Source organism: Passer domesticus, chromosome 2, assembly GCF_036417665.1.
Source record: "Passer domesticus isolate bPasDom1 chromosome 2, bPasDom1.hap1, whole genome shotgun sequence".
In the NCBI taxonomy this organism is placed as follows: Eukaryota; Metazoa; Chordata; class Aves; order Passeriformes; family Passeridae; genus Passer; species Passer domesticus.
Window position 1 is genome coordinate 40,914,468 of NC_087475.1, and position 13,959 is coordinate 40,928,426.

Here is a 13,959-nt window from a genome sequence, read left to right on the forward strand (position 1 = left end):
AATATGACCGGGTTATTTGTCCTCTGAGGAGATCATACTCGCTATCTACATCACTGCAGTCAATGAAAGGAATGGAGGTGCTGCTGCCATGAGCAGCCCTGGAAGCTGGACCTGTGCTTGGCTGCTGTGATTGAGGTCTGTTCTGCTGCATCTTATCCTTGGCAGGCTCCTCTTCTTCCTCCACTGCTGAGACCACTGCTCCATCCACCTTTCTGCCTTCCTTTGGACTCTTCTTCAAGGAAGGGCTCTTGTGCTGTCCAGTGTCTTCTGTGGAAGATTTCAGCTCCTTGCCTTGCCGGCAGCTCTGCACTGCTGCAGCATCATTGCTGTCTCCATAGGCTCTAGCAGTCTGGAAAGATAGAGGGAAGGCAAAGGGGAGACAAAGGGAAGGACAAAAGGGGAGGAAGGGTGGGAGGGAAGAGGTTTGAGAGGGATGGGAGCCAGAGGGAAAAGGCTGCATGTAATTATGCACAAGAATTTCGCATCTGCAGCAACACAGGAGTCTCTTGGAAAGAAAAGAGGTAACCCAAGCCTTAAAACAAATTAGAATTAAAAAAAAACAAACCAAAAAAAAAACCACCCCAAAAACCAAAGAGGTTTCTGATCTGGAAGAACAGAAAAAAACCCCATAGGCTAAACAAGGGAAGAGAAGGTACACTATGCAGTGATAATGTAAAAAGGGTATTTTAGGTGTTTCCAAGCTGTAAGGCAGCCACTAACACTCTAAAAACACCGACCTGTGCACACTACTCTGAGAAGCTGGAGGTAAAGATATAAACATAAAACAAATTCTGCACAGCCTACTTAGATACATTTAAAAAGTCATGTGTGGGCTTTTGAGCACCCTACATTCACTCCCTGGAGCATAGCTGCCACTGGTTCACAGGCTGGCTTTTCTGCAGACATCTGCCCAGCAGCCATGCTCCATCTACCTGAGCTTGTCTCAGCAACATTAAAATGCTACAAGCTATTTGAAATGGGCTCCATCTATTACAAAATTCTCTGAAGTTCCTAAATTTGCAGAAAGGAGAAAGCCTGTGAATATCAAAAGGAAATGATGCATAGAAGGTGAAGATTCAGGTAGCATTCTTAAATGCGTTAACCTAGAAGCTTGCTCCTGACATTTTAAGGTCTACCTAACATGAGGTTATGTGATCAAAGGTTCACCTCTCCACAGACACAGATGAGCATAGAAAACACTGGCAAGTAGGAGAAACCACAACAACCAAGTCAGGGAAATGAAGCCTCCAGACCTGTCTCCTCTGGAGGCTGTCCCTGCAGAGCCATCAGCCCGTATGTTTGGTGTGTTTTGGATGCCAGTAACTGGAGAAACCAGAGCCCAAGAGGGTGAGGCCACTGGCACTGTCTGTGCTTGTGGGAGTGCTCTTTTCAGTGTTTACACGTGTGGCAATGTGCTCATGTGCTATATGTGTGCATTCACGTGGGTGCCTACAGTGAATACATGCTCAGCCGTGCTGGGACCTGGGAACTTGCAGCTGCTGCAGCCTCACCACTGCTGGGCTTTTGGACTTGTGAGCTCCCAGCAGGAGTTAATACATATGGTATCTACCAGAGCTAATGGCTTAGAAGGCCAGAGGTGCAATTTTTCTGAGGAAATAATTGTTCTCTTCCCTGGTTAATACCTGGTTAACACTAACCTAACACCTTGAAATGGGCAACCAAGACCTCTCAGCAAAGCAATTACGCTTTCCCCAGGTGCAATAGTTACAACCAAGGACCCTGGCAGCAACACTGAGGGTTGCAATTTTTCAGATGGTCATTAGTACTGCTCAGACAAGCTCACTATTTATATGTGTCTGGTTGTCTGTAAGCAATGCTGTTTCACTCAGCAGAACCTAAAGCTTATGACACCCAGGGCTCCTTAGCTCCCAGCTAAGTGGTAAACAAGCAGAAAACTACGCTCCTAGGGCTTTAAAACAGCAATCAGTGGAGGGTAATCTAACAAGAAATGTTTAAAAGGATTTCATTTCCAGGGTTTCATCAACATCACTGACTTGTTTTGGCACCTCTGTATGCTGTTCTGAAGGCTGTGCAGTCAGACTCCTGATGGAATGAATCTTGCTGTGTTTCCTGGAGATAAAAGGAAAATCACATAAAGAGCTATTTCAGGGGTTTTTTTCCCTACAAACAGGAATCAAGAGACATGCTTTTAAAACAAAACCTTTGAATAACAGCTTTCATAAAATTTTGCTCCAAAACAGACTAACATTCCTCCTTTCTGTAAAATTTTAATGTGCTATGTGTTGCAAACATACCACTGTAAGAAAAAGGAGAAGCACTGAAGCAAAAATGGTCTATCAGGTAAGCATGAATCATAAGCAATGAAGTATTGTCATGGTCTTTGTGGCATTTTGGCCATTACTTTCATCTCACCATGAGCATGATGAGTTCAGACAGAACTGCTTGAGCAAGCTAGAAGACTTTCAGTTTCCCTGGAGACCTCTCCCTTGAGTTTGGCTGTACTTTTTCTTACGTTCAGTTTTACTCTGAGCTGAATATGCCTGTTCACACACATTAACCACATCCCAACAAAGAGGGTGCAAATCAAATTGGGAGAAAGTTACCTGTGATAGCAGGATGTTCATTGCTGAAAAACAGATTGAAGACTACTGATTTTAAGTGAACTATAAGTTATGAAACTTTTGCCAAAACATGCAGGACCATGGGAAATTACACATTTGATAAACAGTCAAACCAGCAGAGAAGGAATTTTCTTCCTTGGACCAGTGCCAAGATCTCAGACTATAACTAACTGGAAATCATTACTTTTCTTGGATTATAATATATTGGGATAATAAATTTATTTCCTCTCACCTTTCAAACTGCACTTTTTTGTGCCCTCCTTCCTTAACATAGTCAAGAACTTGCTTCTGAGTCCGACCACTGGAAGAAAGTCAGAGTTAAAGTACTTAATACAATATACCACCTGGTCATCATAACCTTGTGTTTGGCTTGCATATTAAGTCACAGCAACCAGAAAAGTATTTGTCACTACCAGCAGAAACTCATGTTAAGATCATACAGGAGGGGACCTGGTCAGATACACACATTTTACCATTCTGCACATTACTTGTCTCTTTTTTTTTTGCTATGGAGCTAGTTTTTGATGCCATTTCAGAACTGCTTCAATTCACTTTGTGGGCCCTATAGGGTACTACGTTACTGGGAAGTCACTACAATGGAAAGTGAAGCAGGGGTTAAGCTTTCCTTTCATGAATTAATACATTCTTGAATCCTTTTTAGTCAAATAGCAGCCTTATCTGATATTAGTAAACCCTGGAAATAAGATGAAACCCCTGACATCTCCTTCATTCTTTGGTTGCTACTATAAAACACACATTTTCTGCAGAGATTTAGGCTGGAAATCCCTTTCCACCCTTCTGCTACAGGGTGCAAAGTAGTGAGGAAGCCCAGTGCTGTCTATTGTGCAAAGCTATAAACTCCAAAGCAAACTGAAAGCAGCACAGGAAACTCACACCTCAAGAACACTCAACTGAGAGCCAAATTCTTCCAATTCATTGAAGGCTTTCAGGGCCTGGAAAAGGTTACTGAATGTAGTAACACAGATCACAGTGAGTCGAGGATGTAGCCAAAACCTGCTTTCCACAGCCTGAGGTAAGTTGAATGCACCTACCATTTTCTATTTACTTCAGGCAGAAACGTAGTAAATTATAGTTTGTTTACCCAACGTAAGTCCTTCCATCTTAATTTATTTTGCAGGCAGCAAACAAAGTGGAAAGAGAGTCAGAATGGCTAAATATGCACTGTGTTGTGCAAGGCATCTAGACTGCATCATTCATCTCAGCAAAGAGCATTTGTGGCTGTACAGCTTGTATCAGCTTCACAAACAAAATAAACTGTATGAATAAAAGGATTTCCCCCTGGCATACACAATGCAATATCTACAATGACGCTTCTGCCAGTGCAGTGAAAAAAAAAACCCCTAAAACAATAACCCAACTATTGAAAGCTTTCCTACAGGCCTAACAATATCACAGGTATACCTGGTCTCAACAGAGGTGGTCATCTCACGTAAATCATTTGTGAGCATAAAGCCAATGCTTTTAACTACACAAATATGGGTTTATCACAGGGACATGCAACAATCCCTACACTGGTACATAGGAAAGACCCCATCCTAGGAGCAGAGGATTCAAAGGATCCCCAAAAATTGCTAGCCAGTGTTGCTTAGGACACAGGTGAATTTTCTTGTGGAAAACCAGCTGGACCCTATATACTTTATATCTTATCTCCAGAAAGCTACTTTTCAACAGCTACTACAGAATTAATGCAGGGTTTTCCCCCAGAGTGTTCTTTGCACTATTCTGGCAGAGAAGATGCAATGGAAAATATGAAGGAGCAAACTACAATGTAAAAAAGGTGAACTTAAAATAACACGTTTAATCCTAGACCATTATGGATGTGATTTTGAAATGGAGAGGCAACAAAGGTGGAAAGAATGCATGTCTTACCTGAACCTAAATGAAGAACCTCTAGAAAAAAGAACAGGTTTAGGCTTTGGTTTAGGTTCCTCAAAAAGCCTGAAAAAGGCATGATGCTCCACACAGATCTTCCAGAAAGACTTGCAAAAATCTCGACTGGCCATAAGGAATTCCAGGGTGTCCTGGAATGAACTCTGAAAATTGGGATAGTATTTGCAATGTAAGCTGGGCAGCAACATAGATTAGAGAAATGCATTGACAAATCAGGTGCTATGCTAAAAAAAAGAAAAAAGAAAAAAACCCCAGAAGTTTCTTCCCAACTTACTGGCTTTCAGGCTTAACAGGCCCTATCCTTCTAACATTGAGACACTGCTGGTCTGCCTGTCAGTATCAAAGCTATTGCTCAAACTCCTTTCATTGACAAATATGACAGAGATAAAGCAGTGGTTTGAATGTTAATGAGAAGAAGTTGATTATATTCTATACCTTAAGAATTGATGATACAGTACCAGAGTTGTAAGCAGAAGATGACTCTGGGACATTCTATCATGATTGATTCAGTTTACATGTCCTTTGCCACGACTGCTCACCTGAGCTGCCAGGTTGATGTGCACAGTACCAACAGTGAACATAAGCAATTAAAATATTCATGAGGTGATTAAAAACCACGTGTGATCAGTGAGTAGAAATTCACCAAATAACCTTCTGTCAGCTTCATCAACTCCTAACAAGGACTTACATTCACATCAGGCCGCAGTTTGATAAGAAAACGTTTCCTCTTGAAGCTCAGCTTTCGAACCTTGGCCCAGTTGAAGGCATTGATCTTGGTGTGACCCTACAGAGAACAAAGCCAGCTGGGTTTAATCATTCCAGATCCAAATGGAAAAATCTAAACCACTAAAGAAGCTTGTCATAAATTAATCATCTGTTCACTTGAAATGATGACAATTCTTATAACTCTTCCTCTGATAATGCAAACCATAACATCTGGTGCAATGACTGAAGGCAAGCACTTACGGTTAAACTCTTGCAATACAGGACTAGTTACTGTGGAAATATCCAACCCAGTATTACCGCACAAGACAGGCTGGGCCAGATTTTGCTATCTTGTGCTACTATGCAGACTCAAGATTTTCTGTGGACTAAATCACCTTCCAAAGGTGCCTCACTCTATTTCCACCAGTGACAGAGAATGCAGGGAATCCAGACACATGCCACCTCACTTTGATGAAGTAGATTTTCTCCCTCTTTTTACATCTGCAGGGCAAAATAAATATCTCTTTAAATATTGCTTTACTATGAAAAAAAAAAGCAACTGCAGGTTTTGTACTGGAAGTACAAAACACTGTGTGTATTTTGACCTTTCATAGGGAGCGCCAGGAGCAAAAGCAATCTAAACAAATTATTTGTCTCTGAAGAGCCACAAAATTATTTTCTGGGAAAAAGCAACTAATGCCATAAGCAAACAGCAAGAAGGAAATATTTTCATAGTACTCCAACTCCCAGCCACTACATCATTAGCCCCTACCCTTCACAAGTTTCATTTTTAATCTATGTCAGCAGGTATTGGAGGTGGTATGTTAAAATATTTACTACAGCAGTTTGTTGAATGGAGACTTCAATACAAACATTCCTAGAGTACAGCACAGAGGTTTCAGAGAGCTACTACAGGATTGCTAAAAGCAGAAACCGATGTTGATTTGGGCACCATCACCAGACAGCTGTAGGAGTAATGACAGTATAATGATCTCTGCTAAGTCAACCAGCTGTCTAAGAATCACATAATTAATCTCCTTAAAATAATCAGCAGCACTGACACTGATTTCTAAATAAATGGCAGACTTTAAAGTAAGTCTGACTACAGCTTATGCCATTTGTGAGTGAACCTTTATTTTCATTGGGTTCATTCTAATGAGATCCTCATATTTCAATTTCTATCAGCTATAACCAAAATAAAAATAAGAACTTAGCTCTTGACCTATGAAGTGGCTGAAGGAAGCCCTAAGCCTACTGACAGACGCCAATTGCTGAGCAGACTCCAGCAGGTCAGAGCCCAATTTCCTTTTCAGCATTCAGTCTTGGAGCTTCACCCAGTAAAATTTCCAAGCTTTTCAGAAACTTTAAAAACAAAACAAAAGTGCTTTCAAAGTCCCAAACACATTAGGTCGAGTAGACATGACTTCAGACCTTGTCAAATCAAGCCTTGGGCCATCAACCTGCAGCTACTTTACAGGATCTCAGCTGAGTGCTGGGACTCTGAGGTCCATGCTGCTCTCTGTGGACACACACTTTCACCTTGAAGACAGCCTTCATTTACAAAGCCTGGCAGTTCATTAATTCAGCTGATGAAAATGCTGTGGGGGAGCAGGGGAAGCAAGCAATTGAACATACAACTGCTTGAGTTATGTGCATTTCTAACAATGTCCCAGTGTTCTCATGTTTCAACCTATGCTTCAGTTCTGGGGTTCCACTGCCAACTCATTTAGTTGATCAGGGATCTTTTTAATTTGCTGCCTCTTTTTGGCTGTTTGTTTGGCTGGATGTTTTTAAATCTTAAAGCATTTGGGTCAGACACTTCTGGGCTTGTTTATTGCTGTTATTTTTCTTTATGAAAGGACTCAAAGTATTTTGTAAGGCTGAAAACACTGGTATTTTCATTATAGTCAAACAGTTAAAATGAATAGTCTTTTTTGACAATTGTAAAAAGGGACATTTTAAAGAACAGCTTACTTACTGTTTTTAGCACAGATTCAGGTAAGCATCTAAAGAGAAAGCAGCAGACACCAGCTGACTACCTATAGCTTCACAATTGTAAAAGCCAAATTTGTTATTTACTAAGGGGAACTGCAGAATGAGAATTTGACAAATTTACTAATTATGCTTCATGAGTATGTACTAGATTGACTGCAGTAGGAAAGGAGAGGAAAAAATAGAAGAAAAACAGTTTGGATCTTTAAAGGAAAGAAGTAAGATCTATGGATTCAGCAAAGATAAAATCGCAAAGGCTGGTCAAGAAAACTGTAAAAACTTTGAAGTAACACTACAGAGAGCTTATATTTACTGCCTTCATCCTTCTGCATGGACTCCAGCTGTCTGTTGTTTTACTTGTCTCTGCTTCTCACCCATTTAATGTGCACCATGCCTGCAAGACCTACCTGCTCCTACGTGTCAGCGTGACCAACTTGCAAATTGTGAGCCACAGCTCAGTTTGCATCTTGAATAGCACATCGTGGATGCAGATGGAGCTCTACACTGTGAATTCACATAAGGCAGGAGGTCCTGGAAGCAAAGGACCCAATGCAGCTATAACAGGTTTAAGATAATTCTTAGAATAATTTTGGAAGTTCCTGCATTTTCCCAACTAAATACTTGTAGACATGGCTGAGCTCCTGAATTCTTACTGCTGTCAGAAATCTCTCTGCTTTATGAAGTACAAGATCACGCTCTAACCTGAAACACCAGAATGCCTGTGTTGGCAACAGCCAGGTTGATTTTCGTCCCCTCCCTGTCCTTGGCTGGATGCAAGCGTATCCCGTACATCTCCAGCCGACGGGCAATCTCCAAAAGCTGGAAGTCAGACTCTGCTGGTGTCTGTCCCCTTGAGAAAGAAAACAGAACACTCACAAGCTTGTCACGCCTTTTAATAGAGATCAAGAGGTTCTCCAGAGAACAAAGAGACATTTGATCAAAGAGACTGAAAACTGGCAGAGGTATAATATCTGTATGGTTTTTCTACATCCCCAGACTTTTATCAGCTAGAACAACAACTTACTCTAAATAAATATCAAAGAATACACAGATTTTACAGTCAAAATACACAGACTTTACAATCAAAATTTTAAATTTTGATTGCTCCAATTCTGAGGCACCTGATACAGCTAGATTTTAAACCATTAGCTCTAACAGAATTTACTACCTCCCTTTGTTTTTTCCATTAGAAGACATGCCATATTCCTAAGAAAATAATGAATGGAAGCATTAGGAAGTGATTGTAATACCAAAATTAAGTAAAACAGAAGGCATGAAAACCTTACCATAAATATTGTGAAGCCATAAGCATCCGAATCATTAATTGTGATGAAATTATGCAAAGCTTTGATTATTACTGCCATAGAAATCACTACCACTCACCTATTACTCAACCTAGCTCAAAAATGAAACTGTTCACATCTTAACATGTTCTTGACAGCTAAAAAAATACTTTTCTAAGCCTTACTGGTACTTCTGTTCACCGTCTTCCAAGTACAGGTGTTTTCTCCAGACACTAGGATACCAATTTGCATCATCATCTTGAATTCTCTTCCCCCAAATCCACAATTCTGCAAGTACTCCTTGCTTTTCCTAAAACTATCACTAAACCCCTTCTTCAACCTATCTCAAAATACAGCGTGGAAAGGTTGAAAGGCAACATTCAGTGTCCTTGAAACCAAAGGACTACTGTCAGAAGTGCCTGACTGATCAGTTGTGATTTGCAATCATACCTGCATGCACAAAATCAGCAGTAAAGCATTTTGTATGAAATAGACTGTAAAATAACAGCACGCTTGAATGAATATCGAATCAACTGTGCTTTAAACATCTTGTTATGATGATGGGAAAAGGTAGGAGTAACCTTCAGGAAGTTCATAGGCTTTAACAGTTTTTGAGATGCAACCTTCAAGAAACTTAGATGTCCAAAGCTCTTTTGTGCTTCAAATCTAGCATATACTTACCATTAGAAATACTCTACAGGAAAGGAAGGCCAATAACAAAACCAAAAAAGTCTTACATGTGGTTGCGGTGAAATTCCATGATTTTGTCTTCTAGTGCTTCTTGATGAGGTATATACTTGTTCTTTGATAAGTGTTCACGATCTATGGTTTCATCAAAATCCCCAATCTCAGCTGTGGAGAGTTTTAAGAGGAGCATATTAAAGCATCACATTACATCTGAATAATCTGGTCAATCTAGAAGACCCTGGCAGCAGGGAAGAGGGCAGAGAAGCAAACACAGTTCCTTGCAACCTGTGCCATGGTTTCACGATTCAGATTCCCACTATATTATCTTCCACACATTGCTCTCTTCTCCCCTGTTTAGTATTTGATATGTGAGAGAAACCCCAGGATTTCTCCCATCTACCATAACTAAGTTGTTGGATGCCAGCTGAAGAGACAAAGCCATGAATGCTACCTTGGCTTGTGTGGGGGATAAGGGCAGGGGTACAGGGAGGGCAGCACTAACTGAGCAGAACTCATCCATCTCTCTCACAGTGTCTCAAGGGGCTCAGGTGCCTCTCCATGGAGCAGCCAGGCACTGGCTTCCTCTCCAGGCCCATGTCCCACATGGTAACCTTTGAGAGAAAGTCAGAAAGATGGATCTGTTTGCTTGTTTGAACACTAGTTTGTAATCCACCTCATGGGATTATGAAACATTTGTCTTCCTCTAATTCTGCAGCAGTTTGAGACACATTCTGTCTCCCTCCTCCTCAAAGCTGCTCCCATCTGCTGCAGTTATTCAACACTGTGTGTGCAACAGTATGGCACACCCACCTTCCATTTTGCAGTCCATTCAGTGAAATTTCCTTTTTTTGGCAGGTGGGGGGGGGTGAGGGGCAGGCAATCTATCTGTGGGTGCCAAATTACTATCTTGTTGCCTGCTATTCTTGGAATGTCTCTGAAAATCTTGCTATTAGTTTTTTTCACTGAACATAGGCATAGCAGCTTTTGCCTGCAAACCTGATGGAGTAATAGCAATATCACTGCAACAAAGGCTGCTACCTTGGTAACGTCAGGGAAATTAAAATACAGTGCCCTCAAATTAAATGCAGGATGCAGTCAGACACGTTGCTGCACACTTGACCCAGGATATGACAGACCCACGCTCAGATACAGCTGCTTCACCTTCAGTTCCACCCATATAAATGAACCTTTGATCCAGTTCTGCTCAAACTAAGCCTGTTCAGAAAAAGGAAAGGTTTCAGATCACGTTTAAAACACTGCATTTCTGACAAACTGGGATCAGATGTACCTTAAATGCACAGGGGAAGCAATAGCCTGTGCAGGCACTGAGAATGAGGAACCAAAGCATCTATGAATGACAGAGCAGTACCTTTTTTGACCCAAACTGCCTGCAGACACATGATGACATTTTTTACCTTGAAGGTCAGAGGTGGAAAAGAGTTGAAAACTGACACTGTCTGATTTACACCCCTTATTCACCCCATCTGCTCTCAATTATTCCTTAAAATGGTAGAACTACACAACCTTTGAGAATTTCCCTTTTTAAAATTGTCCTGTTTGTCCCCATCTCAGAAACAGCTCTCTGCTTCCAGTTTTACTCATCCCACTCTCAAAAATCTTCAAGGTTTTTAATCCTACCTCAAATATACGGCAAGTTTCTGTTCTTTAATGAAGCCATAAACCCACCTAAGTTTGCAACATCTCAAATAACATGGGCTTGGATTCTTCAAAATGCAGTTCAAACCACCATGTCTGTGTACACAGATGAGCTTAACACACCTCCTGCAGGGCTTTCTTCAGAGTCAACAGTACAGAAGACACTTCCTTCAACTCTACATGATTTTTCAAATGTTCTCAGCATTTTTAAACTGCTAATCCACTACCAAAATTTTCTTCCTGGCTTTTAAGTTACTTCTGAATTCGTTCTCTCTGACCTTGTACTCAACAAGCTTTTACTTACTGCCTTACTCTCCTTTTCAACCTTAAATAACTTTCTAGTAGTACTCAATCAAGAATGAGAGGGAAATACACTGCAAATATTGTCAGCCTCACGTGCAACTATTCTTTAAAATCTTTTCAAGTGATTTAGCCAAAGATTAATTTACACTGCTGATGGTTTTTCTCTTACCTGGCCAGTACACTACACCACGCAGTATTCTGTCTGCATCAGCACTTCTGATAATCTGATGCTTTGTATTTCAGCTCTTTTCCTCTTATGACAGAATTACAGAATTGCTTAATTTGGGAAATACCTCTAAGACCACCAAGTCCAACTGTTAACCCAGCACTGCCAAGTCCACCAGTAATCATTCCCTGAGTGCCACATCTACATGTCTCAAATATCTCCAGGGATGGTGACTCTACCACTTCCTGGAGAAGCTGATTCCAATGCTTAAATTTTTTATTTCCATGAAGAAATTTTTCCTAGTATCCAATCTAAAGCTTCCCTGGTACAACTTGAGGCCATTTCCTCTTGTCCTGTCACTTGTTACCTGGGAGAAGAGGATGACCTCCACCTGGCTACAACCTCCTGTCAGGCAATTCTAGACAATGATAAGACCCCCAAGTCCTCCTTTTCACCAGGCTAAACCACCTCAGCTCCCTCAGCTGCTCCTAATAACACCTTTGCTCCAGAACTTTGCCCAGCTTCCTTGCCCTTCTCTGGACACACTCCAGCACCTGAGTGTTTTGAGGGACACAAAACTGGACACAGGACTTGAGGTGTGGCCTCACCAGTGCTCAGTACAAGGGGACAGACAATGACAGCCCTGGTTCTGCTGGCCACACTGTTCTTGATGCAGGCCAGGGTGACATTGGCCTTCTTGGCCACCTGGGCACACTCTGGCTCATGGTCAGTCCATCTTCACACAGTCACTGCAGTGCATCGTTTGCAGTATCCAAGTGTCCTCTCACTTCTAACACTTTTTACAATGCTTTTAAGGTAGTTTTAAATAGAATACTTCAAATAAAAAAATCATTCTGTAATATACATGCTAATTTAGCAGAAACCTATTTGCTGTAATATTGTGATTTTATGATAAGTAACAGTATAGAACATTGACATAAGCTTACATACATAATATATGGGCCTCCTGGAATCAGATATTCCCCATGGAAACCACTCAGTGGCACAGCATTAGTAAGACATACAATAACTAACCTGCATTCTCAATCTTTCCCTTTTGATACCATTACTCTTATCATCTGTTTATTCTGATTTTTATTGCAGACAAATACATAATATTTCTTTTGCTTATTTATTGAAAAATAAGCTAGAGACAAAATAAAGACAGCCATGCAAGTAAGTACAGCTATGGACTCTTACCAGAGAAAATTTTCACAGAAAAATGTTCATGAGACACAAAATGGACAAATAAAAAGGACAACAGCAAACTTCTAGCAGAGTTTTCTAGCAAACATGATCATAAATCAATACCTCAAATGAAAAGAGACACATGCATTAGGGTGTCTGCTCCTCAACATCTTTCTTTGGTGCACAGACATTTAGTAGGAAAACTCAGCCTCCTAAAATGCAGCTTAGCAAATGAGACTCAATTTCCCCAAATGACGAAGATTCTTTTAATTGTCTGAGATTAAAGAAAACTAGAACTAGCTTAACCAAAAAAAGAAATACAGCTGGATTGTTGGATACTGTAGCAGGAAAAAACAGGAGACAAAAAAAATAAAATCCTTGACTAGCAAGGTTTTAAGTCTGTGCTGCCAAAACACTCAATTTTAAAATAGTATGAGGACTATAGAATTTCACAGCATCTTACTGTGACTCGCTCCCACTGGTCAGTGATGACCATAGCAAATAGAACCGTAAAACACCTGCCTTTCCAACAGCAATTGGTGAGAAACTGCCCTAACACTTCAACAGACTATGACAGAGAATCATGAGATTTTTCTGCTCACCTCCAAAGAGCTCCCAAATGTCTTTACTGACTCTACTTTCCATACAGTAGCATCGCAGTGCAAGCACACGATATGGAATTGTACAAGAACCATGCAAAACAATGTCTATTACAACCATTATACTTGCTGCTAAGTGGTTTTTTCCTAATGTTATTCTCAAGATGAGTATCCATAAAGTCTTGAAAAGGGAAACATATACTGTCTTTCAAGTGTTGTGGAAGCTAAAAAAACCTTTGATGCCATGAACAAAATTAATGCATGATTCTACTAGACAGTGTTATTGTGCATGCTTTGCAATAAAAAAAAGCGGGGGGGCTTATAATCTATTGTTTTCTTTTCTTCCCTATCCTTTTCCTCTTAGGACTGTGATTTAACCTGGCATTCTAAGCATGTTTATTTACTACATTCTCTAGACAGCATACAGATCTCCAGGAATCTGAATACCCTACTGACATGATGCAAAGTATAATAAAACAGGATTTCAGCAGAATTCAACATGTTTGCCACTGCCTGCAAAGTATAATTTTTAAACTATCTTTGGCAACCTATCAATTGCTTTAAAAACTCAAATCCAGTAATCAGAAACTCTTCTTTGTTTGAAATAGTAAATTATCTGTGTTTGAATGCTATTACACAGAGCTACAATAAATTGTCGATATGGCTTAAACCTGTCCCTAAAGCAGCTTCTAACAGGTAACCCTGCAAAATATGTCCAACCAAGCATCCTGTTTATCTGTCTGGAAAGAAATAAAAAGGGAACTTACACTGTACTATATGTGAGATTAGGAGGGCAGTGCTGGTATCATTACATGTTAGCCTTCCCTGTGCCAGGTCCTGCTTCACTTGCAATGCAAATAGGTACC

The 13,959-nt window shown here is 40.5% G+C and overlaps 1 protein-coding gene across 11 annotated transcripts in view; it reads right to left on the bottom strand.

The window, feature by feature from the left end:
* Positions 1 to 13,959, bottom strand: part of FARP1 (FERM, ARH/RhoGEF and pleckstrin domain protein 1) — a 200,531-nt gene that overhangs the window by 45,791 nt on the left and 140,781 nt on the right. For 9 of the 11 annotated variants that reach the window (XM_064408399.1, XM_064408406.1, XM_064408398.1 and 6 more), the window contains 8 exons: positions 13,861 to 13,958; positions 9,232 to 9,346; positions 7,914 to 8,061; positions 5,203 to 5,298; positions 4,494 to 4,657; positions 2,836 to 2,904; positions 2,016 to 2,091; positions 112 to 349 (listed from right to left, as the gene is read on the bottom strand). In XM_064408399.1, coding sequence (XP_064264469.1) covers positions 112 to 349; positions 2,016 to 2,091; positions 2,836 to 2,904; positions 4,494 to 4,657; positions 5,203 to 5,298; positions 7,914 to 8,061; positions 9,232 to 9,346; positions 13,861 to 13,958 — 1,004 coding nt within the window. The remainder of the gene's footprint in view (positions 1 to 111; positions 350 to 2,015; positions 2,092 to 2,835; positions 2,905 to 4,493; positions 4,658 to 5,202; positions 5,299 to 7,913; positions 8,062 to 9,231; positions 9,347 to 13,860; position 13,959) is intronic. The other 2 variants (XM_064408408.1, XM_064408407.1) reach the window with 1 other exon arrangement.